At 39.3% G+C, this 24739-nt stretch overlaps 1 protein-coding gene and 1 pseudogene across 1 annotated transcript in view; both read left to right on the forward strand.

Moving 5' to 3' along the window:
• The first annotated feature begins 6928 nt into the window (after positions 1 to 6928).
• On the forward strand, positions 6929 to 16086 carry LOC111861572 (annotated as a pseudogene).
• Positions 16087 to 21629: 5543 nt separating this feature from the next.
• LOC111861571 (beta-galactosidase-like) overlaps positions 21630 to 24739 on the forward strand; it is a 28827-nt gene continuing 25717 nt past the window's right edge. The window contains 1 exon segment of the mRNA XM_023846241.1: positions 21630 to 21796. Within this exon segment, the coding sequence (XP_023702009.1) occupies positions 21746 to 21796 (51 nt within the window). The 5' untranslated portion in view covers positions 21630 to 21745.

The following is a 24739-nucleotide window of genomic DNA, read 5'->3' on the forward strand; positions in this document are numbered from 1 at the left end:
TTTTTTATTATTTAATTATTTGTGGTCCACAGGCATGAATATCCATACCACTTTGTCACATTGCATTCAACTGTAATCACATCAGTCTGCTATATGGAATTGTGCTCTGAAAGAATAGTATTTTACACACAACTTTCAGATGTGATTTTTGGGTAAAAAGTGCTTCAGTTACATGAATAGTACAGTAAAGTTAGAAACATTTTCAGATGTGAAATTCACTATACAACCATTTTACTTCAAACAAAATTTAGAATTATATCATATAACAAACTCCGCATTGATCATGTTTCAGTTGAAAAAATGTTTGTCTTTTAGAAATATCTGGAATGTAAGAAAAGTAAGGAATTTTAAAATATTCCCATTTTTTATGCATAATAATTTTCCAAATAGCACAGTAACTCATAGCCTACAGTTTTCCCTAAATATCATAACATTTGATCGTATAATTTAAAGACCCAGGCAGCATCATTTGTTGCATGATAAAGAGAAATATGTTTGCGATTCATGACATGGTACAGGATCTGTGCTGTATGGCTGTTTTCTAAATGTAACACTTTAGTCACTGCCATTCACTTGGCAGAATGGGTAATTATTTATTGCCTTAGGAGTAAGTCTAGTGCATAGGTGTATGTGGTTACTTATGTTCAGGTTAAATTAATGAAGTTTTGAATTATTACACTTAAGAATTCTGTGAAATACATAATACTCATGTCATTGTGAATTTGCTACATTAGGCCCCCATTATGCTGTGCGTTTGGATATACCACAGCTTTGATCATGTCCATCCCAATGCAGTTACATGTATTTTATGTTATACAAATTTGTATGAAATGATCTAGTTAGAGTATAAGACTGTATTGCAAAATTTCTTGCTGTAGTGTGCTGGTACAGAGGGTAATCTGTTACGAATGCGCTATATGTTTGTGGTTTCTCTAATCTTTGGATTATTTTGTTCAAATGACAAAAATGTAATGATCACCCTTTTTATCTGCTTGACTACAGCCTGAAATACACCTTAAATTTCATATATGTATTTTAATCACTGCAATAAATACTATACATATAATAACAGGGACTCCAAAATTAGATGAATGTTAACTTCACTTATAATGGAGATAGTGAAGCTGTCCCCAGATGCCATTTTCTTTCTTCTTTTTTTAATTTTGGTTATTTAATGATGCTGTCAGAATTTGGAGTGTATGGTGTCAATGATAGATGGTTAATGAATATGGAGCAGTAGAGTGTCTGCTTAACTTGGAAAGGTCATGAGCTTATGTTACATGCAGTACAGTCTGTGGGACCAAAACAGAATAGATTAATTAATAAAGTGACTAAGAACAGAGTGGAAAGTCAGGGTTTGATTCTTGGCAGGAGTAATAAATTTTCTCGAGTATGGCACTTGGGGCTCACCCAGCTTTTCATTCAGTAGACACCAAGTGTTCTTTCCACAAGCTTAAAGTGGCCAGAGCACGGTGTTCATGGTGCTTGGACACAGATAACTTTGCATTCTTGTGTTTACTTCAAAATTTTTTTGTACTTGATTACTCCCAGTTTTGCTTGTTACCCCTCTAAAGGCCTCGCCATAGCTTAAGCGGTTAGTCGCCGGCTTCCCACCGCAGCAGCCTGGGTTCAATCCCGGGTCTGGTCAAGTGGGATTTGTGGTAGACAAAGTGGCGCTGGGGCAGGTTTTCTCTGAGTACTTTGGTTTCCCCTGCCAATCTTCATTCCACCAATTGCTCCACAATCACCCTCACCTATCATCTGGGGCTGGTACAATAGGCCAGAGGTGGCCGCAGTACAAGGGACTTAGTCCCACCCCACTAGCAATAAAAAAATACCTTTCTAAATATGTATAATCTCAGCTGTAAGTATTGCTTTGAAAGACTCATATTATTAAATAGTACACATCACCGTTTTTTTAACCATTGATTGAGTGCAAAGTTGGGAAAGAAGCATTGCTAAAGGTTCCCTTATTATCCTGCATTAATATCTGAGGACTTCATATTAATATAAATATTTTGAACAAAATTTATATATATAAACTTAGTTCTCTTTATTTCTGTAATCTAGTTAAATTCATGTCTGAAAAATTTGAATGTCTGTATTTGATGGGTTCAAAAGGCTCTTACCTGAAGTTAATTTGCAGGTGCAGTGATGGGAGATTTGCTGACCCATTAGGCCATTTTGGTAACTATATGCAGTAACTAGCATTCACTAGAGTATTCAGATGTACTGTGCCTGGTGAGAATTATTTTTATGATCACCAGTTATCACACCAAACTAATGAAGTAATTGACGGAATATTTTATCCTCTTTGGGTCATGGCTCAGGTGTTGTGGAAAAGAGTAATACTTTATTTGCAACAGAACTGAAACAAGGGTACTACTTTGAACCCCTCATAGAGTAACGGTCCATGTAAATGCCAGGTTTGAGGGGTTAACCTACCAAAAGATCCCTAAAACAAACTTTATTGATTTTAGAAGGTTTTAGTATCAGGTTTTTAATTTACAGGATGAAACATTTGCAGAGCTCAGTCATGTGCTTTAATTGTTTATGCAGACAATGAAATAAAATGTGATAACCATCTTTGTACATACAAAAAACAGATAATTCTTGTCCACTTTACAAATTAACTTGAAACTGTAATCTCATGAATTGTAAAGCAGGAGAAAATAAATGCCCATGACACCAAGAGTGTCCTGTAATAAATACTCATTACACCAAATTTTTAATCAGTTCATAACAGATTGCTTGCTAGGGGAAGGGGACATGGCAGATCCAGTGCTTGTGCTGAAGGTGCAGCCATGAATACTTTTTGTTTCTGTTGCTTATTCATACATTTCATCATTTTTATGTTAATTACTTGAATTCTTCATTCAGTACTTTGTATAAAAAGAATATGGTGCATCATATTTCATGGATACTGTCAGGATTTCATTTAAAGGAAGGAGGTCAGAATATTTGGTTACAAAAGTATGTTTAAGGTGTTTAAGAATATTGTTATGGTTGTACGTAGAGTTGTGGGTTCCTGTATTTCAAAAATAATTTAATTTTTGGTATTGAGGGCACGCAGTAGCAAAAGCTGGTTGAGGCATTATGCTACAGGCTGGAAGATCGCAGGATTAAATTGCAATGAGGTCATTGGATTTTTTTTTTTTTTTCAATTTACCTCATCCTTCCAGCCGCTCTCTGGTCCTGGGGTCAACTCAGCCTCTAACAGAAATGAGTACCAGGAATATTCTTGGAATGTGCTTGGGGGTAAAGGGTGGCCGGCACATAGGGCTGACAACCTTACCGTCATTTCTGAGCCGATTGTCTAGAAAATGTGGGAACCTCAACATCTCACAACCCTATGGGCCTCCAAGGCCTGTTACAGGGATACCTTTACTTTTTTTTTTAATTATCTTTTATATTTCTCTCTCTCTTCCCTGTCCCCCCTTTAATCAAAAACTCAGTGAGGGGGCATTTAGCTGCTTTGGCTTGCCCCTCCTCTCCTGCTGCACACATGTCTTATGTGATGTGTGTAATCATGTTTTTTCATAAGCATGTAGAGAAGAGTATTGGGGTTGGTGATATTAAGGACAATCACAAGAGAGGGACAGAAGAATGGGGTTGCAATCTACAGTCCTTCAGCACATGCACTGTGAAACATTATTCAGTTATCAGTTACACAAGACCATTGCAGGTTGCGCAAGACAATGATGCAGTTATAACTCATTAGAATAATAGTTCTTTGACATTTATAAATGAATATGAAAGGGAAATTTCTGCAATTTATTGATGAATGTTCAGCGTTACAGCATGTCCTTTTTGTGGGTATATTTCAAACAAATATAAGGTGGCCCATCAATCCCAATAAGACGGTAATGATACCGTTTACCAGGAAGAGAAATATAAAGGGCCTTTAGGAACCGACCCTCTTCCATAAGACGATCCAGCTCTCCAGTGATGTCAAGTACCTTGGTCTAATATTAGACAAGGGACTGATAAGGAAAAGGCAGCTGGACAAGGTCATCAATAAAGTCTATAAGGCTTTTTGTACATGCAGAAGCATGGTAAAACTTGGGGACTGCAGCTGCACATAGTGCATTGGATATACACTGCGGTTGTAAGACCCATAATTACATACAGTGCCACAGTGTGGTGGCCCAGAGTTAAACTCAAGACAAGCAAGGCAGAACTTAGCAAATTGCAAAGGTTGGCTTGCTTGGGTATAACAGGAGCAATTTGAACATCTCCAACAGCTGCACTGGAGACACTCCTTGGACTCCCCCCACTGCATATTCAGTTGGAGGCACAGGCCAGGGCAGGAATATACCATCTCCAGTGTAGTCATCAATGGGAACCTAAATCCGATAGTTTTGGCCATGCATGCATAACTCAGGACGTGAAAAGAGAACCCATATTACAAATGGGGTCTGACAAAATGATACTGAGACATGTATATGAAAAACCATTCACAGATTTCCTGACAGGAGTGAATGGGAAGACAGGTTTGGGCCCAATAGAAAAGGGGGACTGATCTGGTATACAGATGGTTCCAAGATAAATAAGGGCACTGGAGCTGGTGTGGTCTACTATGGCACGAGGCAGAAACTTAGTTTCAGCCTTGGGCAGTACACGACAGTATTCCAGGTAGAAGTATATGCCATTAAGGCATGTATTATGGAGAATCTAGATAGGAACTACAGAAATAGGAACATCTACATTCTATCTGACAGCCAAGCTGCACTTAAAGTGCTTGACAAACACCAGATCATCTCAAAATTGGTCTGGGATTGCCACCAAACTCTCATGGAACTGGCCAAATGTAACAGGGTACAACTGATATGGGTGCTGGGCATGAGGGTATTGCTGGAAACGAAATAGCAGACCAATTGGCCATGATTGGAGCTGAACATCCATTCATAGGACCTGAACCAGCCTGTGGCATCTATAGGGGTTGCCAGAAAGGCAATCAGGGACTGGACAAACATGAATCACAAGAAATACTGGGGATCCTTAATTGGACTTAGGCAATCAAAGGGACTCATATGAGGACCCTCTACTAAAATAGCGAAGGAACCGTTGAAGTTAAACAGGAACCAGCTATGATGGGTGGTAGGACTACTTACAGGACACTGTCACCTTAAAGGACACCTCTTCGAATTGGGACTAAGTAACAGTCCAACTTGTGAGAGGTGCCAAGAAGAAAACGAAACAGCCACACATATCCTGTGCGAATGCGAGGCCTTAGCTTAATTAAGATTGCGCCACTTGGCTCAATATTTTATGGAACCAAATGACTATTTTAACGTCCCCACGTACAAAATCATACACTTAATTTGAAGTGCAGGATTGTTGAGGGGATAATCAGAAAGGGAGGCACAATAGATCACTGTGGTCACGGTGCAAGGGCCAAGAAGGCCCAACCCTTATACATTCATTCAAACAAATATGATTGTGCTTCAATCAATGCTGCTACCATTTTAAATGTGTATTACTCGCTAACTGCATGGAGCTGAGTCCTTGAGGATCCACCAGTCCTTCAGCTACTTGAGAACTCCCCAACATTTTTTAGAACCCAAAGGCACCATACCATATTCACAGGAGCCTATCCTGAGCCAGCTGAATCCAGTCAATATACTTCTTTTGGTTTATTTTGGACTTCACCCATCGTCTGGTATGTGAAAGACAAAAAACCATGACGTTTCGGAGACTGGATCTGTCTCCGAAACGTCGTGGTTTTTTGTCTTTCACATACCAGACGATGGGTGAAGTCCAAAATAAACCAAAAGAAGTATATTGACTGGATTCAGCTGGCTCAGGATAGGCTCCTNATTATCCATCCTATTTCTCTAAGATTAACATCCTCCCAAAGTCATCTAGGTCTGCCTTCAGATTTTTTACTCTGGCCTTCCCATCAAAGCTTTGTATCATACAAGTTGTATGCATTCCTCTTCTCCCGTTCTACATGCCCTGCCTATCTCATCCTACTTGACTTGATCAATCTAATTATATTTGATGCGGATTACTGCATCGCTTTAAAGTAACCGTCCGTTCAGAAATACATGAAATTATATGGTTGAAATACATAATATATGCGAGGAAACCAAGCGAATATACTCTGTAAGCGTTAAACTGTGATATTATTTTTTTTATTGTTAGTGGGGTGGGACTAAGTCCCTTGTACTGGGGCCACTTGTGGCCTGTTGTACCAGCCCCAATTGATAGGTGAGGGTGATTGTGGAGCAATTGGTGGAATGAAGATTGGCAGGGGAAACGGAAGTACTCGGAGGAAACCTGCCCCAGCGCCGCTTTGTCCACCATAAATCCCACTTGACCAGACCCGGGATCGAACCCAGGCCGCCGCGGTTGGGGGCGAGCGACTAACCGCTTGAGCTATGGCTCGGCCTCAAACTGTGATAACTCCATTGACGTGAAAGCTTTGATGTATGTGTGGTCGTGTGAATATGCAGACTTAAGGCGTTTAGTTTACGATTGCCCCTCCCCCTTGTGGAATGCTTTAACATTTCGGAATCCGTGAAACATATGAACATACCCATCGATCGCCCATCGATACCCGTAAGGCGAGAAACGGGTTGGTATACCTGATTAATACTGTAAGCGCAAGTGTAAGCGCGAGGTTAGTGTTGTATGAAAGTATGTTGTGTTTAACATAGCATTACAGGAGTGTTGAAAATAATATATTTGTGTCTTGAAAGTACTGATGTGTTATCTACCAACGTAATAACTTCATGACGAAACATTGGTGTTCCTGGGGACAGGCTTTTGTATTCTAAGTTAGGTCAGAGTTATTTTTATGTTGTCACGTAACTGACTTCCCGGGATAAACGAGTAACGATAGTTTGAAATTACGTTACAGTAAATATAAGTCCTGTACATTCATCAGTTAGTTTATATTTTATTATAATACTCTTTGTAAATGTTATGTTGGCAACTCTCTAATGTTAAAATATAATGCTAGAGTAGGCAACGTCATAGTAAACAATTTAATAACAGACTGTGCTACATGCGCTGTACCTAATTGCTCTACTGTTATGTGTGTAAAAACAGAAACTCTCTGTTGTTATGTGTTTCAATAGTTATATGTGTGAATATATATAAAACGCCCTTGTGCATCAAAACTCAGTCTTAATAAAGCAGGGATAGATTGAACACTGATTCTTACTTATCATTCGATCCACGTGGAAGTAACAAAACTGGACTACTTTATTATCACAGAGAAGTATCCCCAGAGATAGGCAACACACAACTGGTGTTTCAGAACCGGGATTAGAACTTGTACAAGCGAACAGCACGTGACACTATGGTTCGTATCACAGCTGCAGTTTGTACGAATACTGGGAAAACAATTTTTTCCCGCCAGTTTGTGGAGATGACAAAGGCTCGAATAGAGGGGCTGTTGTCTGCCTTCCCTAAATTGATGTCAACAGGAAAGCAGCATACGTTTGTGGAAACAGAGTCAGTGCGAAATGTTATTAGCCCCTTGAGAAGCTGTATATGTTGCTCATAACAACGAAGGCCAGTAACATTTTAGAGGACTTTGAGACGTTAAGACTCTTCTCCCAAGTGATTCAAGAATATTGTCGAAGCATGGAGGAGTCTGAAATATCAGATAAGGCTCTCAACTTGATCTTTGCATTTGATGAGATTGTAGCATTGGGATACCAAGAAAATGTAAATCTGGCACAGATCAAGGCATTTGTTGAAATGGATTCACATGGGAGAAAGTTTATCAGGCAGTTCGACAGACTCAAGAGAGGAAATCTAAAAACAAGATGTGAGAGAAAACAAAGGAATTTCATTGACAACGGATGGAAGCAAACATGAAAGGTGTCAAGAGTCCTGGATTTGGTGGTGGTGGTGGCGGCTTTGGTAGCAATACTGGCTACTCTGCAGCACCAGTTGTGGCAGACTCAGTTTCCATTCCAGTGGATATTAAGAAGCCAACCTTTACAGCCATGCAGAAGCCTGCTGCTGCTACAAAAGCCATGAAATTGGGAAGCGAATCCCATAATGTGGAATCATTTATTGATCAGTTGAAGTCAGAGGGTGAGAATGTAGTGGCTCCAGTTGTGACCCGTGCAGCCTCAACACAGAGTTACTGTTGAATTGAGAACAGAAGATGTTCACCTGTGGCAAGAAGAACGTCTTGTGTTGAGAGTGGGGCGTGATGGAAGCCGCGGGATTAGTTGTGCTGACCACGCGACACTCTCTGTCCGCAAAAGTTGGCATTAACTTCGCTGACAAATGGCAGTTGCTTGGTTGGTGTAGTTCGCATGTGGACTAAAACCACGGAGTTCAGTTCAGACAATTTAAAATTTTTAAAAATAAATTAAAAAGTTATTTATTACAAAACTTTTTTATTCTCTGCAGGATTCTTTTCAGCAATAGTGATGGTAGGTAGTTTGGTGGCTCGGGTTGGTTTTGATGTGGCATGGATGAATTTAGATGGTTTAAATGTGTGTTTTGCTTTATATTAAATTGTTGGGGGTTGTCATCTGGGGTTTCTAAGATGATTGTATTGTTCTTTGTCTTGTGTATCGTTTTGTACATTTAAAAGTTATTGACTTCTAGTGCTTAGATGGTTTTAACTGACTTGTTCAATTGTACTTGTGTAACAGTTTATGGATGTTAAATAAATTATGAAATTATGCATTATGGAGAAGTTATGATTGGGTAATGATTCAAAGCTGGGAAAATGTTGAAGGAATTAAGGATCAAGGCACAGCATTCAGTGGCACCGTATTGATTAAGTTTGATCAGAAATCATTTCTTTTGATGGATTTGTTCTCAACTGAGATAGAGTTTATTTTCACTTCTCATTATTTTTTTTCCCCAGGAAATTTTATGTGGTCAGATGATGAACACATTAAAGTACAGACTAGTTGTTAACTATTATATATTAGTAAACTTGTTTTTAATTCAAATTTGGCACAGTCTTGAAATATTGCTTTATGCAGAAATGTCCTAATACTGAATCTTACATAAGATTTGTTAGTTATTTTCACTCCCCATACATTATATAACTTACACGTTAACTTAAGATGAGATTTGTAACCAGGTATTTTAATGGCTTGGGGAAGGGGGGAACTTATAAATTATGGTGCTCAGTTTATGATGAAGTTAGGAAAAGAGTACTTCATTTATGCATTTTTTGTGCATTTCATATACTTTGGTGATACTTTTGTTTTTGTATACACAGTTCATTGGAAGCTGACCGTAAGATTTGTGATGTTGGATTGTTGGCATCTAGGAGGAGAGCAACAAAAATATGAAGTGAATAACACAGCTTAGATAAGAACTCATGAAGCATTCTCATTGTTTATTTACAGATTGATGTATAGTTTGAAATGAGGCATGAAAACAAATTGTCTGTTGTAACAGGCATTCAGAATTGTGTAAGATATGGAGATCTAATATCCATTATATATGTAACTACAAGTATATAATGGTTTTTACAATGCAATAAATTACTAGTTTAAATGTTTATTATAGATTCAACAGTAGTTGCGGAATAAACGTTTCTGCTGATTGCTCCTGTTAACTGTTTAGCCTTTAATAACCATAAGTGTCTTAAATGAGACACCTTATTGATACATTTTTGCTAATGATTACTTCAGAACAATGTTAAAAAATTTGGCCACTTCTTCCCGTGAACCTGTATATACACACACACCAATGTCCATATAGACACAATGTATTCCTTCATGTAAGCAGGACATTAATTTTATAGGCACTAGTTTGGATAATGTGTCTCTGCATGAACTGTAACTAATCCATATTTTTGTTGAATTTATAATTACTTAATAAGTGACATTAGGTTCTGCATTACCTAAGAATGCTTTCTTTGTTCTAGGAGGCTGTCATACAAGTTTGTTGTAGCAGAGGCATATTACATGACAATGGATAGTAAGAGAGAGAGGTCTGTTCATTATATTCATAACAATGTAACACACCTACACATTTTCCACATACTCACAGATGTTTAAAAATTATCAAACACAGGTTTAAAATAGTTATTTTTAGTGCAATAGAATCTTCCTAAAGTATTCTAGATTAAACAGAGGGTAAAAAAAAGCAAAGTTGTCCCTGGCAAGAAAAGATAAAAATATCTCTGTAACAGACCATGGAGGCCCATAGGGTTGTGAGATGTCAAGGCTCCCACATGTCTTAGCAGTTGGCTCACCATTGGTTGTGAGGTCACCCTTATGCTCCGGTCGCCCTTTTCCCCTAGAAGGATTCCTTATACTCATTTATGTTAGAGGCTGAGATGACCCCAGAGCCATAGTTATGCTGGAAGAATTAGGTCGATTGAAAAATCCAATGACATCATTAGGAATTGAACCCCGCGATATTCTGGCTTGCAGAATAGTGCCTCAGCCAGCAACACTACCACATGCCCCCAAAATGTCCACTACGCCATGAAGACCTGTGGGGGAGTGGATATATAGCTCCATCAGTCTTGACCTCGGCACTAGATGGAGGTGAGTGGTTGGCTTCATGCCCAGGCTGCTTTATCCCAGAAGAAATTTTCCTTGGTTCCCACCGGATAGGAGGCTGGATGGGCCCCAAAGCCAGTCTGGACACTGTAGAGACGAGAAAGATTAAACAGAAACCTACATAATTATAAGATGTCCCTGGTTTTATGAATGATCTGCAATGAACACAGACTCCTTAATGCAGAAATAGGATGAAGAAACAGGAATTAATACTTAATGGAAAATAATCTGCTTTCATATTTATTGTTTTCTGTTTACATAATTTTCTTCTGTGCTTTCTGGAATTGTTTAAAAATAAACATGGCTCTCAACAGATATAAAAGGATTAACTTTGACTTTTGACAAACTATTTACAGCATACTTAACCCAACAATATATAGTCTTGATATCGAAATCATCATTGACTAACCCACAAAAAATACTTTAATCTCTTTTGCACAGGAGTAGGGATTTTAAATCCCATCTATTGTAGCACTGGTGGCTGGATTTTCCTACAGTTTTCAGGTCATATGAAGGGGAGTGAATGATCCAGAATTATGCTGTGCATATTTTTCTACTCTATAATGTAGATGTCCAAAGAACATATTTGTTCAACTGTGTATATAGTGAAAAGAAAGCTTGTTTTTTCTTCTATATAATGAAATGAAGTTCAATTTATTATTTAAGTAGTAGAATAATGCTTCCTGTACTACGAGAAGATTGTGCACAGTCTCAATGAATAGCACTTTAAATGTTTGAACTCAGTTCTGCAAGGATGTAAGGTAAGGGCACATGTCATGTGAAGGGGTCTGGATTATCAATCGATTTATTAACGACTGACCAGTCATAACTACAAAGAAGTATAACACTTCAAATTTTTACTGGAACGATAACACTTAAAGTAAAGTCTTCAACACTTCAATTCTAATCTTCATTTGTAGCCTCCAGAACTCTGCTGTTAGATTCTGTCAGTCCATTATCTTCATTACTCTTATAACCTTCTCTTGAACCATGTAGAGGTCACAACTGCACTGCACTCTGCACTCGTCTCGGTTGCCTTGAGCTGTCCTCTCAACTCCACTGCTGAACTGCAGAACTGAACTGCTGGTATTCAAAGTCAAAGTCATATTGCGACTGATGGTCAGTCAGTCTGTCTTTCCTGGTGTCGAGCCCCGATTGGGCTCATGACCAGATTTTTTTTTTTTATTTATATGAAAGTTACTGTCCTCTTCATTTGGGGCGCCCTCTCTGATGAGAGGTTGGGTCTGTCAGTTGTCAGTCATAATCTGTCTTGGTAAGTATATTGTCAGTATTTACATATATANTCTTTCTGTGTGGTGCCCTCTCTGACGAGAGGACGGGTCTGTCTTTTGCATATGCTACTGGCCATTGCCAGCGTAGTCTTTCTCGGGTCCGAGTCCCTTGGGACTCGCGACCATATTTACTGTCTCAGATTNAAGGCATCTGTCAATCCAGGCTCAGTACAGCAGATTTTGCCCTATTTCTAGTAGTAATCACTACCACAGCAGTCTAGTCACTTGAACGATAGTACGCCTGACCACCACCAAGTTTAAGCATCTTATACTTTCTGTGTCGGGCTTCGCCTTGTCCGATGTTGCGAACATTCTCATTTTCATGGTTTTGTATGACTTCTGCTTGTTTCCTGCATGTATTGTACTGTAAGCCTCATTATATAGCCTCCACACAGAGAACAAGTCATGTGATTCCTAGCCAGCATCTTCATTCGTGCACTGTTGCCTAGCAACATGCAATAACATTCCTCCACTGAGACACATCTTCCATTGTTGCCTTGTGTGTATTCGGTCGTGTGGTGTTTACTGGTCCATTATGTAGCAACACTCTGGCCATCCACGTTACAGTATTAATGTCCTTTGATAATTTGAATGAATGCCTATTGTTTCATTACAGATCATCATTGGTGACACTGTTGTCTGGGCTAGGCTTGAAAGAAGAGGAGATCCAACGTTTTGAACATGAAAATATTGATTTGGAATCGTTTATGTTATTGTCAGAGTATGATTTGATAGAGGTTGGCATCAGAGACCACGCAAAGAGAGAAGCAATCATGAAGGTTGTAAGTAACTTACGGTCACGTGGAGCAAAGAAGAAAGAAGTAATAAGAATTGAACCTTTAAGGTAACTTAAACATATTGTTTAAATAATGAATTTGTGTAACTAAAAATATGTGTATAGCCAAGGCTCGGTTATCTACAGCACTGGAGGGGAGAAGTAGCATATATAATTAAAAATAAGGGATAATTTGAAAATTTCCAGCATAGACATCATATACAAGTATATCCAGTGAAATCATAATTTCATATATAAAAGTGGGTCAGTTGAGATGTTATCTATGGAAACTGTAGCAAGGGACAGGGAAGGTCCTGTTTGCCTGTACAAAATGTACTTTGAGGGGAGAATGGAGCATATGGAGGTAATGTTGAAATTATAGTTATCAATGAGATTTACAAAGCATCTGTTACTGAATATTTTGTGTCTGGTGGCCAGATCACTGAATCACCAACAGTTATTGTTGGTCAAGTTGTAACAGAAATGACTGAATCTCTTTTGTTTAGTGGTGGACTAGAAAGTGACCATTATGATCCTCTGTAGTTGATCAAATGTGAAGAGAAGTTAGGCGTTTTTTACAAAGTTAGTTTTTGTAGACAGTCTTTACTGAAAATGATTTCACTCAATTGCATCACCACTTAGAGCATACACTTGTTCTGTCACGTTTACTGTCTTAGTGTATATGTGGCTGTCTTCCAAAATGTATCAAGTTATTGATGCCATCTCTTTGTTTTTAACAATATCCTAATGAAATTTCAGTTGGCGTTGTGATAGAGATCTCCACCACGGTTATCAGTTACAGCTCCTTGTGTTTCTTCTGGTCATAGAAATTAAACACTTTTAAAGTTTCCATTTTAATTTTTAACAATTCTGCAATGTTTGTACTGGTTAGATTGTATTATCAAGAATTTTACATATCTCCTTGAAACTGAAAAATAGAATACCATAAAACTACTGAGATGCATGGGGAGTGTTTTGAAATGAAATATATTTTTATATAAGAAGTCTTTTTTATTTGGCCTGTTTTTTCTCAGTCTTGTCATCTTTCTAGTTATACAAGTGTTTCAGTAATTAATTAAGACCTCTTTCATAAATAAAGGCAGGGAGCAATGAGTAACCATCACCTTCTCAAGAAAGGGCCGTCTCCACAAAGTTTAATTAGTATGTGTTTCCAGAGTAGTGTAAAACAAACTTTGATATGTGTATATTGAATTTTAAATATGATTCAGCTGGAAGGAAGGTCTGGTGGTGGTGGCAAACATCGATCAGCATTTGGATCTGCTGTCTGGAGTGATGATGTACTTGAGAAGCCAGCAGCGCAAGCATCCAAGAAAGTGTCCCGTGACAGTCGGATTCCTAGACAAGGAATGGTCCTGTAGTATGGCATTGCTGGCTTGTGCTGCTATGGCAGTCTCACAGTCGCAGTATGCATGTGCAGAGCTGGAACAGTTAAAGGTGACCTATTTATGTATGCAAGTGTGTAAGCGTAATGGGTTAAGATAACTGCAAGTGGGAATGATGGAATAGAGAGCATGATAGGCTGTTTTTAGTTGGTTATTTAATGACACTCTCAGTATCAAGATTATATAGTGCCATAGCATGGTATGAGTATGCATTCTAGGTCTGCTTACTCTGTGGATCTCTTGTTCAAAGTTTATGTTACAGCTAATAAGAACTGCTGTAATATTGACTGTTCTTTGTGTATGTTTAAAATTTGTTACACAGTTGTTTGTACCATCACGTGCAAAGTTAGTTTTTCTCTGTTCATCTTAGAGCACAGGGTCATCCACAAAATAGTGTGGAAAGAATTTCCAACTTCTTTCATGTTTTAGCATTTGTGAATTTTCTATCTGATAACCACTCAAGAAATTCCTGGCCAATCATGAAAACTGAAAGTTTAGTATTGTGTTTGGCAGAAGCCAGACAAATCCTCTTCACAATTTCACACTTTATTTCCTAAAAATTCATTTCATTGTTACTTTTATAATCCCTTCTACATATAGGTCTCCCTTCCGGTTTTCTGAATAATTCCGTTGTAACTGAATAAAATAATCACAGAATATGAAGGGTGAACCAACCAAACGGGTTGCTGTAGTGGTAGCACTTATGACTTGTATTTGGGAGGTGCTCAGTTTTAATCTTCACTAGGACACCAACTATCCTGACTTGATTTCATGGTGTTCATCCCTTTCTTCAGGAAAATGTGAGTACAGTACCTATATTAGGCCATGATTGCTTCCATCCAAATCCTTTCTGTTCATCTATCATACTACCATTCGATGCTACTACATATATAGTGTAGTTACTGACAGCAACATACAGTAACCATTAAATGGAGAATGCTAAAACTTTCACCGTGACATAAATTACTAAGTAGATGTTCATTTATTGTCTGTCTAGTCCATTCCCATTCCCTACCCTCAACAGTTGGCCCATGAAGTCAATAAAACAATATAGCAGGACTACATTGTATTATTTATGAGCTCATGTGCTTCATTCTTTTCAGCGGAGAGTTGCTGGCACTGTTGTGGAACAAAAGTCTGGACAGTACAGTAAGACCACAAGAGTGGCATCATTGTTTATAACAAGCATAGTAATTGTGGGTTTTGTATTATGGAAAACTAATAGTTTGCCAATGTCTAAGTGATCTAATTTTATATGTCTCTGTGTTATGGCTGTGACATTTTGTATGACGGAAGGAATGTGTTTTTCCATTGTTTCTCACTACAGACATTAGAATATATATATATCTCAAAAACGTACATAAGGTGAATGTGAGACATGCTTGTTTAGCATAAAGCAGTAACGTTTATTCCATGCATGGAAAGTCTATCAGATAGAAGGATAGCATTTCTCATCATTTGAAAGCAGTTAGTTATTTCATTGAATGTCTGTGAGACACTTCTAAGCATTGATTTGGTATATAAACTAGGCAGTTCAAGAGTGTTATTGAATAAATGAAGAATCAGTCAGGAGTAGACTTTAATATAAAAATGGTGGTGTACATCAAGAAAAACTGTCAGTCAGACATAACACAAGCATGTGCTACAGTGTCTACAGAAAAATGACTATTAGTAGTTCCTGAGAATTGGCAGAATGGAGATTGCTTGGTTTGTCATGACTGTGTCTGTTAACACCACCTTATCTGCTCAGACATTTACTTATGCTGGTAGGTGGATCTGCCAGCAGTAGTCTCTGTGTTGCCAACTGTCACCAGTTTCATGGCAAATGTTTATTTAGAAGAGTGTCTTGAAACCTGTATTTTTTCACTATTGAAGCTGGGTTGTGAGTACACAAAGACAGAGTTGAACCCTATAATAATATAAATATGTAATGGCACATGAAAGATTGTTGAATATCTTCGTGTATAAGACTCTACTTTCTGATATCTAGCGACATTAGCATTCAGTGTATGGAGATCATATTTATGTCTTGTGTTTATATTGTGTATGTCTGAATTTGAAACTTTTGTATGTTGTCCAGAATGAATGACAATGAAAGGCTATGCTGACAAGGTGTAGTAAATAAATGTCTTAATTTGTTACAAAAGACTCATGATCGCTTCCTTCAAAATCCTTTCCTGTTCATTATTTATCAGTCATACCGTTTGATGCCACATAGTATAGATACTATCAGCTTGATAAAGTAAACCACAAAAAATCCAGAGGCTGTCCTTTTAATACCTGTCATTATTCCAGTGATTTTCTTTTGGCTGATAGATACTTCATGCTGCCTCATTTTACCAGAGTATTACTCCATATGACAGTGAAGGGGAAATAAGCAAAGTAAACTCATTTTAAAGTATCTCTTTTTATCAGCAGTGTGACTTCTTTGTAGCAATATTTATTAGTGGGCCAAAAAATACTGTACTCCTATACAGCTGTAAAAATATGAAACTTGAAACTCTTCACTATTTTCAAAATTCATAGCTTATGCTTTCAATTATCATGATGTTGGGTGTGGTAGTAAAAAAAAGAGATATAGCTATTACTGTAACGGGCCATGGAGACCCGTTAGGGTTGTGAGGCATCAAGACTCCCACATTTTCTAGGCAGTTGACTCACAGATGGTGGTGAGGCTGTCAGCCTTATGCACCAGCTGCACCTTACCCCCAGGAAGATTCCTGGTGGTCATTTCTGTTAGAGCCTGAGTCAGCCCCAGGGCTACAGTATGGCTGGAACGATTAGGTCAATTCATAAAATCCAATGACCTCATTGGGAATCAAACCCACGACCTTCCAGCCTGTAGCATAGTGCCTCAACTAATTATGCTACCACATGCCCCAGGTGTATTCACTGAAGAACATAAACTTTAGTTAGCAGTACATCCCTATCTCAAGTAGTGACTGAATGTGAAATAAAGAGCTTTTGACTGCCATTCAGAACTAATTGCTAATGTTCTCCATAATCAGATATTGATTCTGTTCTAGAGCATTTGAGCAATGGTTAGACTCTATTTCAGCAGTATCAGTGATGAGGAATTCAATTTTATGGTCCATATTTGGATGTGAAGTCCTAAAGATGGTCAGGAGTCCATGTCATGTGCCTCACTGTGGCAAGGGGATTGAATAGCAAACAATGCATTGTGTGAAGTAAACTGTAGTGAACAGATAAACATCTCAAGAGATTGTTGGTAGGCATGGTATTTTCAAACTAACATTTTGAAATTTAAATTTGCTAGAAAATATTTATAGCCCTTTCCAAATTTCCCATCAGATTCCACATGGTTGGGGCACTGTGCTACAAGCCAGAACGTTGCAGGTTCAGGTCCCAATGACGTTGATTTTTTCAATTGGCCTAATCCTTCCAGCCATACTATGGCCCTGGGGTCGACTCAGCCTCTAACAGAAATGAGTACCAGGAATCTACCAGGGGGTGGTGTAAAGGGCAGCTGGCGCATAAGGTTGGCAACCTTACTGCCATCTGTGAGCTGATTGTCTAGAGAAAATGTGGGAGCCTCAACAGCTCACAACCTTATGGGCCTTCACAGCCTGTTACAGGGATATCTTTAGCTTTACCTTTACCTTTAATTCCACATGGTCGTTGGATATTTATTTGGTAAAGACACTTATATTACAGTCTTATATTAACTAGTCACCAAATCAAGTGTTGCAGGAGGACTGAATCTTAAAGCAGTATTTCTCTGTTTAGTTCACTGTACCTGAAGTGAATTTCTTCTATAATTTAAAGTTAGCAAGGTCACAGGTGAATTCTTCAGAATTTTTTTTAACATTTTCACAATACAATGAAGTGTTATATCGTTTTTAAGAAATCAAATATATATTTAGATCATTACGCTGTATTATTTTTATACATTATTAGGTTCTGAAATATTTTTCCAGCCAGAATTTGAAGAGCTCGCTCCCATCACCAAGGAAAGTACAGCTGCAGTGAGAGCTGAGGATCATCTATTTGAAATGTAATGAGAATAAAAAATTATTTGCACCTGAAAGTCCATTCTAATGCGTTCTTCTCATGGGGTTAGGCAGCATGAAGTAGGTGACTGCCTAGCATGTGAAGCCACTAAGTATGCATAATTATTTGTAGAATGTAAAATGTCCCATAGGAACCCCAAAATGTGACTAAGCCGGAATAGTCAAGACAGGTTCTAATCTCCATGTGAACTGATTATAATACAAGCAGAAAGCAAAATGTTACTGTTATGTGCCAAATTCATGGAGCTGAAAATCAAGCATCCAGTTACTCTCCCAGAATGGACTTATTTATATAGTGGTCTGAAGAAATCCTTTTACCAGACTTGAAGCTTCTTGCCCCTATACCGCTTCTTCCGTCCTTTGACGGGTTTCACTACGGCATCTTCGTTGGGGACTTCTCGTTCTTGGGCCACCTCAGGTTTCCTGTCCACTGAAGTCGGCTCTTTCTCTTCTAGACGTGCCTCCATCTCTTGGCAGGCCATCGTCTCTTTTCTGGTATCCGTTGTTTCTTCTTCAGATTCTACGACCGGTATCACAATGGGGACCTCTTCTTCTTGGCCGCCGCAGGTTTTGTGTCCACTGAGGCCGGCTTTTCTTCTTGTAGACATGCTTCCATCTCTTAGCAGGCCATTCTATTTCAGGTTTAAATGTGTACACTATCTCCATGTGGCTGGTGCCCATTTTTTCTCGCATGGCTTTCGTCCTTGCTTTGATTGCTTCCGTTTCCATGGCAATCTTTTCTCTCCAGGCGCCCATCTCTTCTTGCCAGGCTTTTCTATCGGCGTCTGCCTTTTCTCGGTTGGCGTCTAATTTTGCCATGAAATCTTCTTTGTCTTAATTCCTATTGGCCTCTGCCTTCGCCTGGTCGGCGTCTACTTTTTCTTGGTTGGCTTTCATGTTGGTGTTGATCCTTGCCAGTATTTCCATCATCTGCTGCGTCTCCATTTTGTAGCAGTAAAATACTCAATGCACAATAATTAGTTTATGGTGTGTTTAAGTTCGTAGACAATTCTGATACCAAATTGTCACGTGTTGGGTGTATGACGCGCGGCAAGTAACTTCACGCCTTATTTGAATATAGCGAATTTATTACACTCGCTCTTGCAATCACACAATTGCTGCCCTCGACAGTATCACAAATTATCACATCAAATCTTCTAACCACGCGTTCGGATCTTCTTTCTGCGACTGTTGCTATATTTCAACTGCCTTCGGCGGCTGCTACATTTTAACTGACTTCTTAGTCAAATGGTGGTTGATTTTCCGTTCCGATGTAGTCACACTACAATGACATAGAAACAATTAGTAACAAGATTTGAAATATCACTCTACCCAGACCTTCAAGTGAGTAGGTAAGGCTGTTTCCTCACTTCCCACCCACAAGAGCTTAATTCTCAATTTCAAATTTCTATCCTGTAAGAAAAAATGTAGTGGCTTTGAAAAGGTCCGTTTTTTGTCTGTTCTCACAAAATTCCGCGTACCTCATGAAAACAATTGAATCCCTGGAAAGGTCCGTTCTGACCATTCCATTTCCCAGCTATGGCGGTAAATCAGTGTGCGCCTTGTGTCATTTCTGGCCACTTCTTCCAATTGGCTTGAACTGGGTTCCTGTCATTACCCCTCACCTTGGGTCTCAAGACGGCACCTTCATTGTTATTTACCTGTGCAGCTAAGCCTATTCCTGAACCTGCATGCAGTAAGCACAAGTTACGCAAAATCATGAAAATGCAAATGTTCACAACATAGGGTAAAGTGAAGCAAGACACTGGAAACATAAAGGGCGTTAAGCCGATGACCATTCAGATGGCGCTACTGTTGTAGCTTGAGCTGCATGATCTGCTGTACAAAGTCAGGACTGCTAGAGACATTGTACAGAATAAGTCGTAATTACGAATCCTAAATACAGTATAAGTATCGTGTTCTGCACCTACAGGAAAGCAGAAGCGTTCACATATGTACTCGTATAGGGTAGCAGCCGCTTCGTTAGCGAAGTGTGACGACTGCGAGGTAACATGGCAAGACGGACAAAGCAGTCATTCAGTCTACAGGCACGTACGAATACATTACTGTTGACGTTTCGGTGTTCACACCTGTGGACGAGTTACGTATTGAAGAAGGGCGCAGACTTCGGAGTATTCATTTAACAAACTGATATATACAATGATATTAGTGTACAGAGACTCAGAACGTAGCAATGCAACTGCTGCAAATCTACACGATTTACCCAGGTCGGTAGACAGGATGAGGCGGACCAGTTGCGTGACCTCCGCGATTTACCCGATCTCACTCCTGCCAACTTCTACTTGTGGGGCCATCTGAAGAGTATCGTTTACACCAAACAATGTATCAAGCGGGACGAACTGCAGAATGCCATTGAAATGGCTGGGACGTCTTTATACAACAACATGACGCCTTGCAGAGGATCAGAAACTCTTGGTGCAACAACGCTCGGTTATCCACTGACTATAATTGTGGGCCCTTTTAACATCTTTTGTGACCAGTAAGACGCCATTTTCTTCACAGCTAATAAACTATTTATCCACGACTACGTTGTCGTTTCTTTCCTCATGATTCCAGTTGCCATGTCTTGCTAACGAAGTGGCTGCTCCTATTTATTTGACAGATTCTACTTGCTTGTAAATGTAGTACACGTTGCTTATATTTAAGGGTCGCCCTGTATGTAATGTATTCCTTCATTTATCAGTAATCCGTCAGACGACAGGCCCACAGTCTCTTCCAAAACAGTTCCTCCACTTGATGCGATAATAAAATATTACCATGTATTAACATATGTAAAATTGAAGAGGCTATGCATACAGGCATTTGTCAATGATTGCGGTACATGAGAAGGGACGGAGTGTATACCATGAATAATGTACAGGCCTGCGTGTAATACTGTAAATACGGTTGACCATTGACTTTTAACAACTGATAGATTGTCAGAGAGAAGGCCCCACAACGACAGAATCATAACTGTCTTGACAAACTAGAACTGTTCGTGAGCCCCTGATCGATCTTGACGCCAAGACTAACAGACTATCATTCGTAACGTGGCTAAGATTTCGATATTTACTTACATGCCTCAACCCTGAAGATGGAAGTAGCATGTGCCTCCAATACGTCCATATTCGTTTACAATATTGCACAGTGTTACAACTCAGAAGACCACAGCCTTATTAGTCATCAGTGTACCTTCCTCTGAAGGCTGGGTTCCACACACAAAAAGCAAATGATGCTATATATTTAAATCTTTACGTAAATTACATGTGGTTACAGGTCAGTGGCTTGGCGGTTATATGTCATTTGAACAATTGGAATGAGATGCTTATAAAACGTGCAAATGGCGGGAAAATATCACTATTCATATTGTCATTTTTGCCTATGAAGTTAATTAATTACGTCGATCTTTAATTTCTTTCGCCATTTTCAAATAATTTGTTCAGTGTGTGCTATTTGACTATGGTAGACTGGTATAACAAATCAATGCCGCAGTTCATCCCTCAGTAATTCGCATGTGGCTGTATTGCCCTCTGTTAGGAATGAATACAACTAACTTGTCCTTGCGAGTTGTGTTGGGGGCAATGGTCGCGGTCAGTCACTCTCGGTCACTCTGGGGTTAGAATACATTGAAAGTACACGACATTGAGTTGGGTTTCATCTGTGATGCTGAACAAGACAAGACAGCAGATCCAAGCAGGTCCGCTACAGCGTTACAGTAAGCAGCTGGGCTTGAAGGAAGATGGGCGTCTTTAGGTGGTACCTGTTCCTGTTTTCGCTCTTTCACTCTTCGGTAAGTTGAGATCTAAATACACACATTCTTGTTATGTGTTTTAAATGGGCAAGTCCGAACCCACCGCTGGTATCAGCTATTGTTATTCATATAGAAAAAGGAACGCTTAAATTCAATTCATACGAAATTTGTATAGATGGATCAGGCGTGGTCAACATGAAACCATGTACTACTACGTTTGTATTTTACTTCTTATATATACCGTAATAAGAAGTATAATACATAGTGCCCTTGAAGGTTTTCTTCATTCTAAAGTCACATTTCCCAGAAACAATTCATCATATACCAAAACACTGAAGTTTCTCCCTTACTTACTTACTTACTTACTTACTCATGGAGCTGAGCCCTTCTGGAGGGGCCGTCAATTCTGCAGCTACTCAAGAACTTCCCAGCATTTTCTGGAACCCGAAGGTTCATTACCGTGTTCAGAAGAGTCCTCCACTGGTCCCTATCCTGAGCCAGATCAATCCAATCAATACCATCCCATCCTGTCTCTCTAAGATTAATTTTAATATTGTCCGCCCACCTACGCCTTGGTCTTCCCAGTGGTCTCTTTCCTTCTGGCTTTCCCACCAATATTCTATACGCATTCCTCGTCTCCCCCATTCGTGCTACATGCCCCGCCCACCTCATCCTCCTTGACTTGATCATTCTAATTATACCACGGCATGGCGCGTCCTCAGGTTGCGGATGGAGGAGACGCCCTCCAGGTTTGGAGGGAAGCTCTGAATATATTGAATAAGCAGTCGCGGAGAGCCGACAAGGGGTGGCCCTCCAGCTTCCGGGTTGGGCGTGGGGCTAACAACTCCTCGTCGTAAAAAATGATTATGTTATGAAAATTAACACAAAGCCTCGGACCTGGACGGATTCCTGGGATAAACGACCTAAGCTAAAGAAAGATTCCCCCTTACGATCAATAATATTTGCCTGAAACTTTTTTTTTTACATTTAATGAATATTTAACAGTGAGACGATTCTAATTAACTTTTTTCTTAATTGCTAGTGGGGTGAGACTACGTCCCTTGTACTGCGGCCACTTCTGGCCTATTGTACCAGCCCCAGATGATAGGTAAGGGTGATTGTAGAGCAATTGGTGGAATGAAGATTGGCAGGAGAAACCGAAGTGCTCGGAGAAAACCTGCCCCATAGCCACTTTGTCCACCACAAATCCCACTTGACCAGACCCGGGATCGAACCTGGGCCGCTGCGATGGGAAGCCAGCGACTAACCGCTTGAGCTATGGTGCGGCTTTCTAATTAATTTACTTCTCACCGAAGTAAATTATGGCTGATTTTCAACCGGATCGCAAACTCGGAAACTATATGAGCTGGAATTTGAAGGTCTTTTGACAAAACGCACTTGTATCTTGCATTCAAATTCAGCCACCCAGTGGGCTAGCTGATTAAGAAATTGGTCAATAATTGGTGAAAGGGGACGTCTCGGTTCTTCTGGTTTGATGGTCTGCCTTACTCCTTGCATTCATTCCCTGTATACCTTTATCTCGTTCACCCATTTCTCCATTGGAACAATGCAGAGTTTCGAGCGCAGAGGTGCTCCTTTTTTATGTATATGAAAGCTATACGTCGTGAGCTCGATACATACATAGGCACAAACCGTCTCCTATTATAAAATTTATACAGATTTTTAGAAAATATTTATAGTCATTCTGCTTCTAAACATCCTCTTTGTTTTCATGGCATAACCTACTTATATTTCTCACCATAAAACAGTTCTATTCAACTTCTCATAAAAAATCAGTCGTATAAAATGTTCATGTACATAATTAAATTCACCGAGTTTTGTTAGAACTTTCCACATGGTAAAAGTAAAAAAAAAGTAAAGCTATCCCTGTACCAGGCCGTGAAGGCCCATAGGGTTGTGAGACGTTGAGGGTCCCACATTATATAGAGCTAGACAATCTACTCAAAGATGGCGGTAAGGTTGTCAGCCTTACGCGCCCGTCGCACTTTACTAATTCCACATGATGTACCATTTAAAAATCAACCGACACGATCATTTACTCCAGATCACACACCACCCTACTTCTTTCTGTGAAATCTTTCAAAATACGAATTTATCCGAATAACCCATGAAGTCTTGAGGGATTGAAACACACTGATGAAGAGACTGTTGCCATCGTTGACCGTTACATACTCCGCAACGTCGTGCGGAAGGCACTAAAACAAGTAGATACTTGTCTTAGAGAATGAGATTGGCATCTTCAGCATCTGTTGTAAAGCTATTACGTAAGTTCCTTTAAACAAAGAGTAAAATCTAATACACAGCTGATTTTCCTTTTTATATTGACGTCACTTGCAAGCAAGCATGTGCTGTTGCTCTGTGTAGGACTAGATGAGTAAAGAATGAGGCAGGAAATGTTGTTTGCCTTCAAGGAAAGTGTAAGTCTAATTGATCCGGAAGTATCTGCGTTTCTATTTAACCATGTTATATAAAATGCCATCAGAATTCTTTTACTAATGCTACGGACAGACTGACGCATTGTTATGCCACGGTATTCGTACAAGACGTTGGTGAGACGAGTGAAAAATTGGACTGTTATCTCCAAAGGAAAAACATATACTAAAACGCTCCTCATTGGAACTGTTTTCCTATGGTTGCATAGCACTGGACCATTATTTTTCAACTGGGGTATCGTGATTTTCGAATACAGAGAAATCTGTAAAAATTTAACAGTGGTTCACGGACTGTGGTAATAGCAGTAAGACATCTTGTTCAGACAGTTTTTCTCGGCAACTGGGCCAGTGATTTTTATTGCTTCTCTGATGTTATTCGTATTTTATTACATCTCTTACCTGTTCTTTTCTTTCAGATTAATTAGTTTTAGCCTATTTTCCTTCCTTAGAGAATGATGTAGGCTTGTGAAATCAGCGTGCTCTTTGTGTGTAGTCTTTCCTCTCTTCTTTCGAACCAAATGACCTATTT

Source organism: Cryptotermes secundus, unplaced genomic scaffold (genome assembly GCF_002891405.2).
Source record: "Cryptotermes secundus unplaced genomic scaffold, Csec_1.0 scaffold2113, whole genome shotgun sequence".
Classification (NCBI taxonomy): domain Eukaryota; kingdom Metazoa; phylum Arthropoda; class Insecta; order Blattodea; family Kalotermitidae; genus Cryptotermes; species Cryptotermes secundus.